General features: G+C 36.4%; 2 protein-coding genes across 2 annotated transcripts; one reads left to right on the top strand and one right to left on the bottom strand.

Annotated features, from left to right (window-relative positions):
- The first annotated feature begins 2,056 nt into the window (after positions 1 to 2,056).
- LOC137713344 (uncharacterized) lies at positions 2,057 to 2,953 on the top strand. The gene has a single exon (XM_068452634.1). The coding sequence runs from the start codon at positions 2,057 to 2,059 to the stop codon at positions 2,951 to 2,953; it is 897 nt and encodes a 298-aa protein (XP_068308735.1).
- A 4,679-nt stretch (positions 2,954 to 7,632) lies between these two features.
- On the bottom strand, positions 7,633 to 11,482 carry LOC137712684 (uncharacterized). Its single transcript, XM_068451815.1, has 12 exons — positions 11,021 to 11,482; positions 10,781 to 10,845; positions 10,370 to 10,442; positions 10,143 to 10,161; positions 9,740 to 9,859; positions 9,398 to 9,467; positions 8,976 to 9,019; positions 8,838 to 8,879; positions 8,537 to 8,596; positions 8,322 to 8,389; positions 8,051 to 8,108; positions 7,633 to 7,919 (listed from the first exon to the last, which is right to left on the bottom strand). The coding sequence occupies exons 1-12, from the start codon at positions 11,326 to 11,328 to the stop codon at positions 7,827 to 7,829; spliced, it is 1,020 nt and encodes a 339-aa protein (XP_068307916.1). The 5' UTR covers positions 11,329 to 11,482; the 3' UTR covers positions 7,633 to 7,826.
- Positions 11,483 to 15,138: the final 3,656 nt, after the last annotated feature.

Here is a 15,138-nt window from a genome sequence, read left to right as displayed (position 1 = left end):
AAAGTTGACTGGTCCAAAGGAAAACTGGAAAACTCGCCGGAAACCGGATAAACTTTAAACGTTCTTAAATTCTTCAATATTCAACGAAATCAAGTGATTCAAAAATGAAAATCATACTTCTCGACCAGACGAAGAGAATGGTACATTTTTTTGTGGATAGCCCATGATGGTTTGGCTGAAAAATGGCTTGAAAGTCGCTAACTTGAGACTAAGACAACCACTTTTGAGTCATTTTACGGCCAAACCACGGCGAGTTAGCCATTGAAAAAGATACCATTCTCTTCGTCTCATCAAGAACTATGGTTTTTGTTTTGAATCACTTGATTTCGTTGAGTATTGAAGAAGTTATAAACATTTAAAATTTACCCAATTTCCAACGAGTTTTTCAGTTTTTCCTTGGATCAGTCAACTTTGAGGCTATTTCTCGACTATCTCCGACAACCATTAGGCTTCCAAATAGGTATAATCTTATTCTACACTTTCCTATCTTGATTTTGATATATTATGGGTCGAATTTGGTTAAGAAACGATTGAGTTACGAAGCTTTAAAAATTGCCCAAACTTCTGGCCAAGAGCTTTAGGACACTTAACGGAATTTTTAACGGAATGACCAAAATGATGGATGTCGGATAATCTCAGGGACCATTTTGACTAAAAAGCCTTTCGAAAGAGTCCCCACTCTTCTCATGTTCTCGGACTTGTAAGAATCAAATACAAATTAGTTGAAAATTTATATCAGTTTATATTTAAAGATTAAAAATATTTGACAACTTAATAAAAAAACAAAAAATAAATTGGTTTTGCTTTCTTTTAAGTTGTCAAACATTTAAAACCTTTAAATCAAAAATAATATAATTTTGTTATTTCGTACTACGATCTAGTGATATTTCTCTTCTTTTGTAAGTGAAAGGTTTTAGGTTCGATTCTTGCCAAAAGCGAATTTGAACATTATTGTTAACTCATTGTGAGATTAAGTCCACATCCTTCTCTTTAATGTAGATAATATCGTTGGCTCAAAAGCAAAAAAAAACAAAAAAAAAAAAAGACTAAAAGGATTTTAAAAGAACATGACTGGTTTTGAAAACTCATTTTCTCGCAAGTGGCCATTTACCACAGTGGTGAAAATGAATTGAGTCCTTGTATGACGATGTGAGTTTAAATCTCAATAGTAACTAATCTAACATTTAATTTAACAAACTTTATCATATGACAAAAACTAAATAAATAAATGAGTCAAACAAAATGAAACCACCCAGCACGAGTCAAACAAAATAAATAAATGAAAAAAAATATATATAACAAATAAAAAATAATAAAAAGGAAATTATATTACTTCTCATCGGAGACTTCAATGACTTTGAAGTCCATAAACAACCAAGGTTCTAAAAGACGTTAAGTGCTACTTTGAAATCCATAAACAACCAAGGTTCTAAAAGAAGTTAAGTGCTAATCGAGCGGTGGGCTGGGACCTAGCCCCTAGGCGGCCAAGCGGGGTCTAGATGGGCATTTAGAAGGATTAGGCGGATTTAAGTAGATCTATTATATTTCATGTACATAAGTATTGGTTTGTACTTAAAATATATATAATTTCATCATAAACTACAAAATAGACTGGCATATATATTATGAAGTATTGGAACATAATGAAAACATGGGGAACAAACATATAATGTGTATTCATTTAAGTATTCAACAAGTCTTTATAATTTATTGAAAATAAAATAAAATGCAAAATAAAGTTATCTATTTTCTGTTTAAGTGAGTCGCAACCTAAGCAGGTGTCTAAGCGGGTTTGGAAGGACTAGGTAGGTGTCTAAGCGGTTTAGAATTCTCAGCAGATCTAGACATCATTTTTTAATTTTCAAACGTCAAGATATTAATCAGGTGATTGCCAGGTGATGGCCAGTCACCTAACAGAGATGTTTAGAACAGCGTAAACAACACACCTTTATAAGTCCTTCTTCCCCCTCTCACAACTTCCTCATATGTCTCTCTCTCTCTCTCCTCTCTCTCCTTCTCCCTCTAAGTTTTCATAAAATTTTTTTTTTTCTGCGATATGCCACAAGTCGATTTGGAAACACTAGTTTCGGCGTGTGCGGGGGGCTCAATGGATAGGAAAATCGCCTGCGAGACGCAGGCTGACGCCACCACTGCCGGACACGACCGGCCGGAAGAAGATGCCGATGAACCGCAAGTTGCGCCGGATTTCCCGCCGGAATCCTTCTGGCTCTCGAAAGACGCAGAGTACGAGTGGTTCGACCGCAACGCCTTCTACGAGCGCAAAGACTCCACCAAAGGAAACTCCAACGCCAATAACTTGAATTCGAATCAATATTCGCACTCGAATTCGAGCTCGCAGCGGTTTTCGAAGAACTTGAAGTCGAAGGCGGCGATCATCGGGCTTCCGAAGCCGCAGAAGCACAACTACGCCGACCCGAAGAACCGGCGGCACTCCAAGGCCGGAAACACGAGACTGTTCCCGAAACGGACCGGATCCGTCGGGAAATCGGACGCTCCGATGATCGAGCCGTCGTCTCCTAACGTCTCGTGTATGGGGAGGGTGAGATCGAAGAGGGATAGAAAGCGTCGGTTCAGGAATCGGCACGGATCGTCGGCCGAGACGTCCATGGAGAAGTCCGTTAAACCGGTGGCGGAGAGACGAAAACTCGGTTTCTTTGCGAGTTTTCGGGCGATTTTTAGGCACGGAGGACACCGGGAGAAATCGGCGAAATCGCCGTTCGTGGAAGACTCGCCGCCGAGAAACAGCAGCGTGATGTCGACGTCGAGAGCGCGCGACAGGGCGGCGGCGTACGATTTCGACGCGCTGTCTATCGACTCGACGCCGAGACACAGCGTGGAGAGCGAACCGCCTGGTTTGGGCGGCATGAAGCGGTTCGTTTCGGGTCGGAGGTCCGGGGCGTGGGCGGGCGAAGTCGGTGTCGACGTTGCGTAATTTGGCGGGGCGTCTTGGAAAACTGGAAGGAAAAAGGAATCGTGGTTTCTTGATCCGACGGGGATCCCCTGGGCTCCACAGTCACGAGGAAGCAGGCAGCAAGTGGGTTACGGTCGTGATTGGTAGTCTGAGTAGGACCCGCTTTCTTCTGTTTAATTGGCGGTTGGAATGACGTGGCACGTTGAATAAAGGTCTCCCGAGTTAAAACAATCATTTTGCTACAACGTTTTCATTCGTTTTTTGTGTTTTTTTTTCCCACTTCACTAGAGTATGTGAGGTTGTGTAAATAGATATGTTTTTGGAGTGAACTGTTGTAAATTTGCTTGTAATTTTGGATAATAATGTTTCGGAGAACCATAATTTGGGTACAATATTGGCATTTTCTGTTGTCAAAAAGTCGATGGAATATTCTTCCCAAACTAATCTGAACATAATATAAACATGAGTGCAAAGGAAAGAGTACACACGCATAGTGGCGAATTCAAGATTCTAATTTTAAGGGGTTGCACGGTTAAAAGTTCAAGTTTTCTAAATAGAAGCATGGCGTAGAGCAAACAAAAATAATTTGTAGTTTATTCACTATGCCATTTCTACTAACACTTAGTGGACTTGTTTTTGTTAGCTAAATCATTATGTGCACAAATCAACATATATCATCATATGCCGAAACAACCTAATGAGTAATATCGAGAGTATTTGTCAAGGATTATCGACGTAACATGTCGAGACATCCTTAGTCGACACTAAACATTAAATCAAGCACTTGGTGGGAGAAAAAGAACTCGTACCAACCATACACTTTCGCTACGGCCAATTAATTTGATTTTATAGGTAATTTAACATATTAGGGCACTAGGAAAAATGCAAACATGAGCAGCGATGTATTGACCACATGGGGTTTAGGGGTTTAAGAGTGGACGGAGGAAAAGGAGTTTTGGCCTACCACAGTAGAAATGGAGTTGTCTTTACTTACTTTTTCGAATTTGGTATACCATCATTTCAAAATAATAAATGTAATATAATTGAGGATCAATCTAAGGGTACCCCTTTTAGAAGGAAAAAAAATAGGGAAGTGGAACCTACAAGTGCCATAAAATCAAACATTGTCCTGATGTCATCTCATCATCTTCAAATGAAAGGAAAACATCATAAAATTAAATATTGAAAAGAAACTCGTGAAAACTTTTGCATCGTCTGAGCATTTTGTCAAACACTAATATAGACATAAACGCTTAAAGTTGCATAAACAACCTTTGCTTTCGTAGCACGACAATAGCTCTTTATGTGACATTTGTATGACATATGTAGCCTTTATCTTATGAGATCCAGCTCGGTTTTTTAAAGGGTAGTGCTTTTCAACACTTATTTTTACCTCTCAAAAACCCTTATTAATTTTTGTACTTTGATTTTCTTCAATTCATTTTATTCGACCGTCGAAATTGAGAGGGGTGTGTGAGAAGTAAAAATGGCTTATGAATAGACACACCCATTTGAAATTCAGGTGTTTGAACAACTACAGGACTCACGTTTGAAATTTACGAAAATTCAAGAGTTAAATCGCCGCATCGTTTTCAAGTTATGATCATGCAGTTTTTTCTGACATATTGGATCTTGTTAATCAGAAATTTTAGATTTATAGACATATCACTAATCCTTTTGTTTGACCATGAAGGTAATATAATTTTGATGACTTTGAAATTGAAAAAAAAAAAAAAAAGAAGACTAGATATGTGCATCATCAAGTCTTTGTTTTACGGTTGAATTAGGCGTTCTTGACTTTGAAAGATAATCCATGATGTGAATCCCTTGGAACATTGACTAGATGGTTGATCACTCTCATTGAAAATGTCCACCTTGCCCGGCAACCTAGAGCCAAATGCATTACATTCCTGTTAAATATTAATATTAAAATTCGTGTATTGGAAAAACTTGATCCAAAAACTAATTAAAAACTCAGCTACGCAACACACTTTTATAAGGTATTTATTTATTTAATTTAATATATTAGAGAGTGAAAATTCGGACTTCGCATATATTTGAAGACTAAGAACAAAAGTATCGGTAGACTTTAGTTGGTATTTTTAAAATGAGATTAACATAATTCCTTACTTTAGTAATTGAGATTTAAAATTGATATGAGTGGTCCCTGAAATTGTTCACCGTCAATCATTTTGATTATGTTAGAAATCTCCGTTAAATTGAGTGTACATTTTTTTTTAAATCATCCCCTTCCCTTAAACTGGTGACTTATTTAATTTAACGGAGATTTTTTTTTTACAGAATGACTAACATGATTGACGGTGAAAAATCTCAATGACCACTTTTATCAATTTTAAATCTTAAGGATCAAAGTAAAGAGTAATAACAATATCAAATACCAATTTGGCTAAAAGAACCTTCAAACTTTTTAAAGCAAAATTAAACTCGTATTTTTAGAGTACCAATAATAAAAGAATTTAATTTTATAACATCCAAGGCAGCTATTTTTATACAATAAAATTAGCTTTTTTTTCTTCTCCCTTTTGGGTTCTAAAATATAGTGCGAGTTTATATTATCAACTGTTTTTCTTTGATTATTTAATATTTTGGAACCATGTTAATTTAATGATAAATACAGATGATTAACTAATCTGTAATTCCTTAATTTCATTACAAAATTAAGGCGTATATTCCGTAAAAGAATGAAATAAGTCGTCGTCAGCTTGATGAATTCCCAGTTAGTCGTATTGGTACTGCATCGCTGGTCCTGTTTGCAATCAAGTCGAAAGGGATGGTCAATTGACCCAATCATAGAATCCACCGCATATCATATGCTGGATTCGGAAGGGAATTCTATTTTATTCAAAAAATAGGAATTAGTTGCAGGACACATTTTACATTGAACTTTAATGATTTAAACAATTTATTTTGTAAATCTTAATTCATATATCATTCTTGTAAAAATCAAATTCAATTCGAAATCATTTGCTTATTTAATTATTACGATGAAATTTCAAAATTTTCTTAGAACAAAGTATTCGTCAATTTCTTTGATTAAATGCCTCAAATATTTCTGATTTTGGCTAATATTTTGTAAGGATGATCTATGAGGTGCAACTTGAAAAATAGACGGTTCAGATTAAAGTTCGTCGTGGTATGGATCTCACAACTAATCCTAATTTTTTTATATAAAAAAAATATGGAGATCACTTCCCCTAAAAACCTCCTATATATATTGTTTAGGTTCGTTAAAAAGTTACGAAATGAGCAGCATAGATATTTTATTTGAAGTATCTCTCAACAAAAGTGCATTATGAGTGTACATATACCATCTATAGTTTAGTACATCATTCATAGACCATCATTGCAAAAAATTAAAAAAATCTAAAACCTTTAAGTCATCCAATTGTAGTGAAGGATATAAACGCATACTGTTTTTAAAAAAAAATTAGTATGACAACCGTTTAATCCAACGGTCAAACGGTTTCAAATTTGGGTATTTTTTATAGAGAGGATCTTTAAGCGAAGACCTGAAAAATAGACAGTTGAATCGTTGAAATACGAAGTAGAGTGAGCCCTACAAAAAATCCCTTAATGGAAGGGGACTGTTATATATGTATATACTATCAACTTGAAAAGAAGGAAAAAAAAAAGGTACACAAACTTCCCTTAATGGCATCTGGTAAGTATAATCCCTATTGACAAACAACAGCAAGCTCTATCCAATTAAGTGAGGTCGGCTATATAAATCCTAAAACACCATTGCACTCGATTAAGTATATTCCCTACTAACAAACATGTAAAAACATCCCCAGTTGCCACAAAAAGTGGCAGAGTAGGAGCTCACCTGTTGACAACCTCTTTTCTTCTCAGCTTCAGAAACAGAGATGGACAGATTCTCCACCAAAAGTTTGAGGCTCCACTTTGGATATGCACCATTTGCTTCAGTCCCCACATTGTGAAAGATATACCGCATACCCGACGCTTCCTTTTGGTACAACATTCTTCTCAGATAACCTCCAAAACTAGTTTGATCGTTAATGCTAGGTCGAGAGTTTGATTAAGAAGACGATTAGAAGGATTAGGGGCAGAAGTTATAGCAGAAACAGTTTCTCTAGGAGGGTGACAATGCTCGAGAGATCTGGTTTCGAACATTTTCTCGAGAGTTACAGCAAGAGAACGGACTACTCCATAGTCTACGTTTAGTACTATGTACTCCAGAAAACGTTCCGAAGATATTATCCTAGGTTCGACAGTGTCTTCGTAACATTAATCTTCTGTTCGGTCAATATTTCTAGTCCACGACCGTGGATCTGCGAACTGTAAGGGTGCAACTCTCAGCTAACACTGGCAAATCTCTGTTTGACTCATTGACAGCACAAAAAAGTTGTAAAAAGCACAAATTTCCTTAAAGAGGGGCATTCTTTAACTGTGATTGAACAATGTATACCGAATCAACGGGTGAAAAACATCAATCTTCGATGAAATTTTCACTAGCCAAATAGGCAAATGTATCAGGAGAATATCTCTTTTTTCGGTCTGTAAGACGAGTCAGAGGATCCCTTCTTTTACATTTTTCTCCGAGGAGGAGGGAACTAAAGTCTATATCATAGCCTCAAGCATACATACATATATACTACAAGTATCGAAATGTAACTTTATTGCGTCATGTTGAACAAAACATTCTAACAGATGGAGCATGAAACCGAAGCAATTCATTCTACTAGAAAACGATAAACTTGTACACATCCAATAATCTGTCGGATTATTTTGGTATATGGGAATAAGTCGAAGACATATACTCTTTCGTAGTAACAGAAAATGCGAGAAAATATACAACACAAAATTAAAAAAGATATAATGAAAAAGTGTGCGTTCTTTAGGAAAGCATTACTTACTGTAGAGCATACGTTGCTCTTAGATATTCTGCAATTTCTGCACTTTCGAACATTTCCACCCCCGTATTTGGATCTTCTAGGTAAGGAGCCTGTCAAAAACAATGTTAAGATTGAGACCGTCAAGTTACTAATTCACGGCATGTCAAACGGAGATGAAATCTTTCATTCTCTTACAATAAAATCACAGCTTCAGGAAATCATTGTAGAATATTGGAAGTACCTGAAAACGTCCGGTTTTGTCAAACAGTATTTGTCGTTTTGGACTGCCACGAGCACAGCTGAAAGGAGTATTCATAATATGTCTCAGTAATATACTTTACATCTTTGTACACAAAAACGGAAGCAGATGATACTGAAAGGAAGGCTAAATAAGTTCTTCCAAAGATGATGAGTTGATTTGAAAGTTCACTCAGAATTGTGTATTACTCGATGAATTACGAAAATTAATAATAATGCAAGACCTAAACATAGTTATTGGTACTCGTATTTACCTGCGATATATGTGAGGCAGTTCTAACTCTACAAGTACCTCACGCGCAATTTTGCAGAAAGGCGATCCCTGGAAGAGACAAAAGGTTCAAACTAAAGCTTGGCGTGCGTGTGATTTATCAGTATATATGTATCAGTAAAAGAACCCAAAATTCATATGTAAACATGGTAGCAACACATGCATATATGTAAAAAAAGATCAAGGGGCTTCTCTAACCTCATATGCCCAGACTACAAGTGGTTTGGGTGGTAGTTTTGATGGAGAATAGCTAGAACCCTGAAAAGAATTATAAAACAAGAGATTGATCAATGAAGTTTGTAAACAAATTACATATAACGGCGAAATCTTGAAAATCTAACAAGGGCCTTCAATGTGGACAAACTTTAGTGTTCGATGCATCGTGCAGTTAATGAACTAGGCATATACCAGGAGGGCACACACACCCTGCTCCCAACAAAGCAAAAGAAAGAAGTTGTGAAAGGATTTATGGGCGTAAAAGGAATTCAAACAAGCTAACCTTTCCCGAACGTCCAATCAAAGCAAAGCCTGCAGTCAAAGTCTGCAATAAAAAACAAGAAGTCCACACCAGAAAAATTGATTAACAACATACTCTACAAAGAAAAAATTGATGATGACAGAAGAGTCAAATGCTAACCGTTAATAAACCAAGTGACAGTGCAAGAGGAACGGTTCCATCACCTGCACAAACATTTGGGGGACCAGTGGTAAGAAATTTTAAAAAGAATTTTGGTTTAAAATCGTTGGCATGATTGCATAAGAGATCAAGGGGATAACATAGTTAAGTAGATGCTCTTATTCAAGAAAGTGTAGCTTCTGCAAAAAGCAAAGATAAAAAAGGGAAAATGCACATCGATATAGGAGCATAATTTGTAGAGCCTAGTTATACTGCTTCCATGCCAAATAGTTACCAAAAAATTGATGTATAAAAACATATCCAAACGTTATATTGTAGTTGTATTATGTATCTAACTATCTAATATCTATTCCCTATCATGTCTGCGTAAACTGTAAAATGAAGGTAAAAGTGACTAGCAAAATGAATGCGATCACACGCACCATACTTCCCAACCAAGTACTTGATTATGTCATCGGATTCATACATTGAAACTCCAGTGTTCGGATCCACCTGCAACCAAACACAAACATTGAATTGTAGCTGCCACTCAAAGCCTTTGTGATATGATAACGAGCTGAAAAGAAGCTGTATGTTACAACAGGCATAAAAACAAAACTAAAGAATGATGGCGACAGCAAAAACTATGAGAGCTATTTATATTTCATTGAGTTTTAAAAAGACTTAGCCAAGCGAAACTTTAGATTAAGCTTAGTGTTTTTCAAATGTGCTTTTGTTGATGGAATCGTTTAACTCTATTTTCAAAAAACAGTAAAATATCTAACCATGTAAGGGAACTGCTGTTTTCCGCCCATCTCAACAACCTTGCGACGAAAGTTTGGACCACCTTTTGGGCAAGGATAAAATAGAACATCGAGGTCCAATACCGCAACGATTTCCCTAACCTATATATGCATAAAATGTCAATCCACAAAATAAAGAAGGAACAATAGGTATATTCAGCAAAATACATCATAATCAATTGACAAACAGAAGCAATGGACTTAAGTTACAGTATTCCTATGGACCTTAACTGCCATAGAGACACATATTTAACCAAGATCTTGACAAGCAAAGCATTCCCTAAATTTCCCAAAGAAAAAGGAAGGAAGCTTCCATATGCATATATACATATAATCTATGGAAATTCTTCAGAACTAAATAAAAAGTTATTAGGGATGAAGTTACCTTACGGCAGAATGGGCAGCTGTACATAATCCATGGTAATCATATGTCCAGGCAGAAAGAAAAAAAAATACATGTCAGTTTCACAGATGTATGGATAAAAATTTAGGGGGTGCTAGAAAATGCTAACGAAAAGAGCTAAATTATTGAAACAATATTATGGTATGAAACATATAGTACCCTTCAAAATCATATATCTAAACAAAATTATGGCATGAAACATATTGTACCCTTCAAACTCATATATCTCAACAGGCTTCACCGGGCGAGGGCCTACTTTTGAAGTCTCTTTGACCTTAGAATCTGTTACATGAAAATTGGACAGAAAGAAAAAATATTGAAACCTCTTATACTCAGGATGCTGTAACATAAGTGTTCAAAAAACAAACCAAAAATTCGTATTCACAACGACAACAAAATGCTTGATGACGAAAACAAGTTTCATATAGTGGAAAGATCACGATGGCCAACATAGGAAATAACTTCTCCATAACTTAAAAGTAATTACTTTAAGTTTCCCCTATCTGATTAGAATCAAAATACACTAATAACAGTCATTTAACAACTAATTTCTTAAATCATATTCACTTAATTTCACAAAGGGCATGCCATAAATCATATCAACTCAAACTAACACGTACCATTGTACTCGAGAGCATACTGGTCCGCAGGAATATCATCTTTCGGAACGAAAGAGAAAGAATACCTGCCATTGTACAATCAAAACAGGAAAGGAAAAGAAAATGAAGTCAGAAACTGTATACTGCTAGCACTACACAGCACAAATTTACAGTAAACAAACCCAAATGCAAAAAAAGCAACAATCTTTGAGTTACTGAACAAAAACACAACACATTTAATTAAACGAAAATTTTGATTACCCAGAAACGAAAACGCCAGTCCCCAACCGGAAGAACAAGGCAAGAGAAGCCCCGAAGATGTCCCAAACTTTATCAGGCCTGACACCGAACCGCTTTGGCTCCGGCGGCTTGAAATTGGGCGGAGGAGCAAATGTTACCGGCGGCGATGAAGGTTCTGGTTTGGTTTGAACAGAAGCTGAAGTTTGGGGGGTCTCAGAGGACTCTGTTGAAGCTCTAACAATACAGAAATTCCTCTTGGGTATTGTAGTTGTAGGGGATAAAAAAGGCGGGAAAATTGCATGGTTAATTAAGTTCAGAGCTTTGGCCATGGCTTTGGGGGGGTTTGGATTTGGAGAGATTTGAGTCGAGAATTATGAAATATAAATATGTGACTGTGAATCATTTCACTTTTTGGTGAACACTGAAGACAGACATGTACTTGCCGTTACTAGATTTCCAAAGCAAATGATTGGTTGGGAACTGGGGATGGAGGAGTTAAAGATACGACTGATTTGCTCCAAAATAAAATAATAATTGAGTTTTGTAATTATGATCGAAAACCTTTATATAACATCTCATACATAAATAATATTTTTTTTAAATTAATAAAATATGTGACCGTTTAGTTATGTAACACTAAAATAAATGGTCAGAATTAGTAAAAGTATTACAAACTGTTTATTTATTTATTAAGACAAAATAAACTTAGCTTTAATTGATTTTTTTTTCTTTTATGGCAAAGATGATTTTTTATTTATTTGTAAAATGAATATTTCGATTATAAACACGAAGTTCAATAAATCAGCTACGAAGTGTTTTAAGGAAGAATTCCTTCGTAATTTTGTGAAACTAAACATTGTTGTTTAAAATATGTGATTGGTTGGTATGTGAAATTATGGATAATTCCGCAAAATATGTGATTGGTTGGCAGAATTCTCCTCTCCTCTGCTTTAGTAACAATGCAAAACACAACCGACATTGTACATGTCAAATTCAATTAGAATATCTCAAACTCAATGAGACAATTCAATACAGCTCCAAAGCCACCAATATAGGCAAAAAGGCATATTTCAATTCCATCCATTTCCAATCAGAAGAAAAAAGAGAAATTAAATTAATAACTTTTTAAGTGAAATATTAAATTAATAACTTAGGCCGTATTTGGTACACCGGATAGGATTAATAATACGGACTACGGTGTTTGGTGTTCGTTCATATTAGATAGTCACAGGATTAAATAATGCGGACCCACTTGTTTTATACGGTAAGCACCCGTTTTCTTATCCCCTCTAAAACCATGGTACAATTTAGTCGGCTTCCTGAGAACGCACCCTCGCTATCTCCTTCCTCCTGAAAATGCACTCTCGCTCTCTCCTTCCTCTCCAACCGCACCGGTCCTCTCCAGATGAACCACTCCCAAGTTTGTCTTCTCATTCTTCTTCTTCTTCTTCCCAGGTTCCGCCCCTCCTTGTATTCTTCTCCCTCCTTCTATTTTCTTGCAATTTTCTTTCAATTGTTTGAATCTAGTTATTGTTTTCTCTGTAATTATGTAATTTTGTGTTTTAATTAGAATTTTCGAATTTAAGATTTGTTGTTGGGGTTGAATACCTGAGACTTGAAGCTCTCAAAGGCCATTTCCTTTTTTTCTTGAATTCTTGCGATTCTCTTATCCAAAACCTTCGAACCATTTTCTGGAATTTCGATCCCAACCCACCGAATCGAGGAGAAAGAGAACATACTCTGCATGTTTGGGTGATGAGATTGGCATCCATTGGGAAGAAAACCCTGCAATGGAGCAACATTGGAAGAAGGGCAACTTGAATGAGAAGTATGATTAGTGTTTGAGATGTGAAACTCGTCATCTTCACGAGCAAGAAAAAGAGTTTGTGAGAATTTGGGCATATGTTTTTGATAGAGATTAATGCGTTCTACAACTTGAATGAGAAGTATGATCAGTATTTGAGATGTGAAACTTGTCAAAAAAAAAATTTCTTCCCCTTTCTTATCCGATTCAGTACCAAACACAGTATAAATACTACGGTCATTAGTCCGATATTGCACCAAACAATCGACTAATTTAGTCAGTACTATCCGATGCCTATTTATCCTATCCGACAAAAATAATCAGTACAATGCGAGCTGCCAAACGAGGTCTTAGAGCTTCCTTTGCTTGCGTTGGTTGTGAAGATATTGCTTTTTATGTTGTTGTGGGATTAGTTTTCTAGTAATGCTTGTTAGTCACACAAATTAACATACTTACTAATACACATTTAAATATAGGTAGGTCTCGTACATAATGATAAGGTATATTAGAGATCGTGTTAATATTTTTGTGTGTTTAAATAAATTTATTGTTTTTAATTTACACTACCATGTACCCTACAAAAAGTGGTTGTTTGTGTTCATGTGTCGGGTTCGTACGTGTCCACACGAACACGACTAACTAGGGTCAAGCGGAACACATGATTACTAATTGTTTTCTTTTTTAAAACCCAAACACAACTGGATTATTAAACATGTTAATGTTCATAAGTATAAGAACTAACCAAAAAGTATATTGTCTGCATCAAATAAACAGGATAAAGCTGTCATTTAATCATTAATTTACATGGGTTCTTTCTTGTTATTCAAGTTATATTGATTATATACAAATTACCAAAGTTATGTGAACCTGCTAAAACGTGTTATTTTTAAGTTAGGTGGATTGAATCGAAACACAAATTGTTTGTTAATTATGTTAAATAGGTTGACACAACAATGACGCAAACATGATAATAGCCAACTTGAACTTGTTTTATCGTATTGTTTTTTAGTCAAGTTGTTTTCTTGTTTTGTTAAAGCTCAAATGTGGGAGGTCAACAAATGACCAGTGCAGTTAACCCATGGTGGGTGTACAATAGTACTGTAAATGTGAAAACCACAATATTAAATGGTTCGCCCGAATAAATGGACAACTCCATTAGGAATGTAAGGAATGTATGCTATACATTTGTTGGGTGGTGTTACGCAATATCTCAACTGAAAGTGGTAGAAATCTTTCCCTCTCTCTCTTGGATCCACTACAAAAAATATGATCAGTGTGCACAAAAAGTTATTTGTGCCCTATGAGGTCAAAGGGCACCAACATATGTGTCCATAGAGCAATCATAACAATGCAGCAACTAAACTATATATGTGCCCTCTATAAGCGTGCCCTTTGATTAGAAGGCACGATACAACCATGTGTGCTCAAAGAGTTGCGCACAAATAAAGTTTTTTTTGTGCCCTATTCTAACACCTGTGTCAAATGCTATTTCAAATTCACGTTAGCACAATTTTTGTAATTGTGCCCTATCAATTAAATTTTAAAAAAAATAAAAATAACAAATTCGAAATACCCTACAACATAAAACAAACATTTGAAAACGTATATTCATCCTTTCAAGCAATCATCCTTCCGATGGAGGCGCCTCTGTTCCACGTGCCATCCACAACAATACCACACGCAGTGACAGTGCGACCTGCAGCCACACTAGGGGTTTCAGAGTCTGTTTTGGTCCAAAACACAACCATTTTCAACAATTCAAAGGCTAAAACAAAGCTACAATGGTAAGTATTCGAAATTTACCTTCTTCAGGGCCATTGGGTGGCCGGTGATAGCCTAAAAATCATAGCCCTCATCGAAAATCTGGGGAATTTGTCCCCTGAGTTGAAACTGCATCTGACCTTAACCAAATCAGGCATGCAGTGCACGAAAATGTCTCTAAACAACTTAAAGAACCTAACTAAGGTGTTTTCGAGACTCATCCATACTGGATTCGACAGAAAGTCTCGTTGGGGAGCCAAGCCGTGATGGAGCTTGTCAATTTGTCGTGTCAGTTTCGGTTTTTAGAAAGCAAAAGGTAATGGGGAGTCTACAGTGAGGAGAGAAAGGTGAGGCTGGTGGTTGCCTCGCCGGAGATCGGCAGCTCTGCTGCCGTGATTGCTTTTGTGCTTTTCTGTGTCAAGGAAGAAGTCGAGAGGGAGAGACATAAAGATTGTGAGAGAGCGAGGGTGATAGTGTAGTGTTTGGGTGATGGTTCGCTGGAGTGGTGACTAAGGTGGAGATGGATGTTGCGGTTTTCTGTACAATGAGCACAGAGATGGTGAGGGAGATGACA

This window comes from Pyrus communis, chromosome 13 (genome assembly GCF_963583255.1).
Source record: "Pyrus communis chromosome 13, drPyrComm1.1, whole genome shotgun sequence".
Lineage (NCBI taxonomy): Eukaryota > Viridiplantae > Streptophyta > Magnoliopsida > Rosales > Rosaceae > Pyrus > Pyrus communis.
The sequence above is the reverse complement of the archived record's forward strand: the minus strand, read 5'-3'. Positions and strand labels throughout refer to the sequence as shown.

What these genes read in the sequence shown, in the direction of transcription:
- LOC137712684 (XM_068451815.1), bottom strand. Translation starts at nt 11,328, where the DNA reads ATGGCCAAAGCTCTGAACTTAATTAACCATGCAATTTTCCCGCCTTTT. An exon ending in AACAGCAGTTCCCTTACATG is followed by an intron (nt 9,468 to 9,739) that starts GTTAGATATTTT and finishes GTTTGGTTGCAG; the next exon opens with GTGGATCCGAACACTGGAGT. An exon ending in ACAAAACCGGACGTTTTCAG is followed by an intron (nt 7,920 to 8,050) that starts GTACTTCCAATA and finishes TGTTTTTGACAG; the next exon opens with GCTCCTTACCTAGAAGATCC.
- LOC137713344 (XM_068452634.1), top strand. Translation starts at nt 2,057, where the DNA reads ATGCCACAAGTCGATTTGGAAACACTAGTTTCGGCGTGTGCGGGGGGC.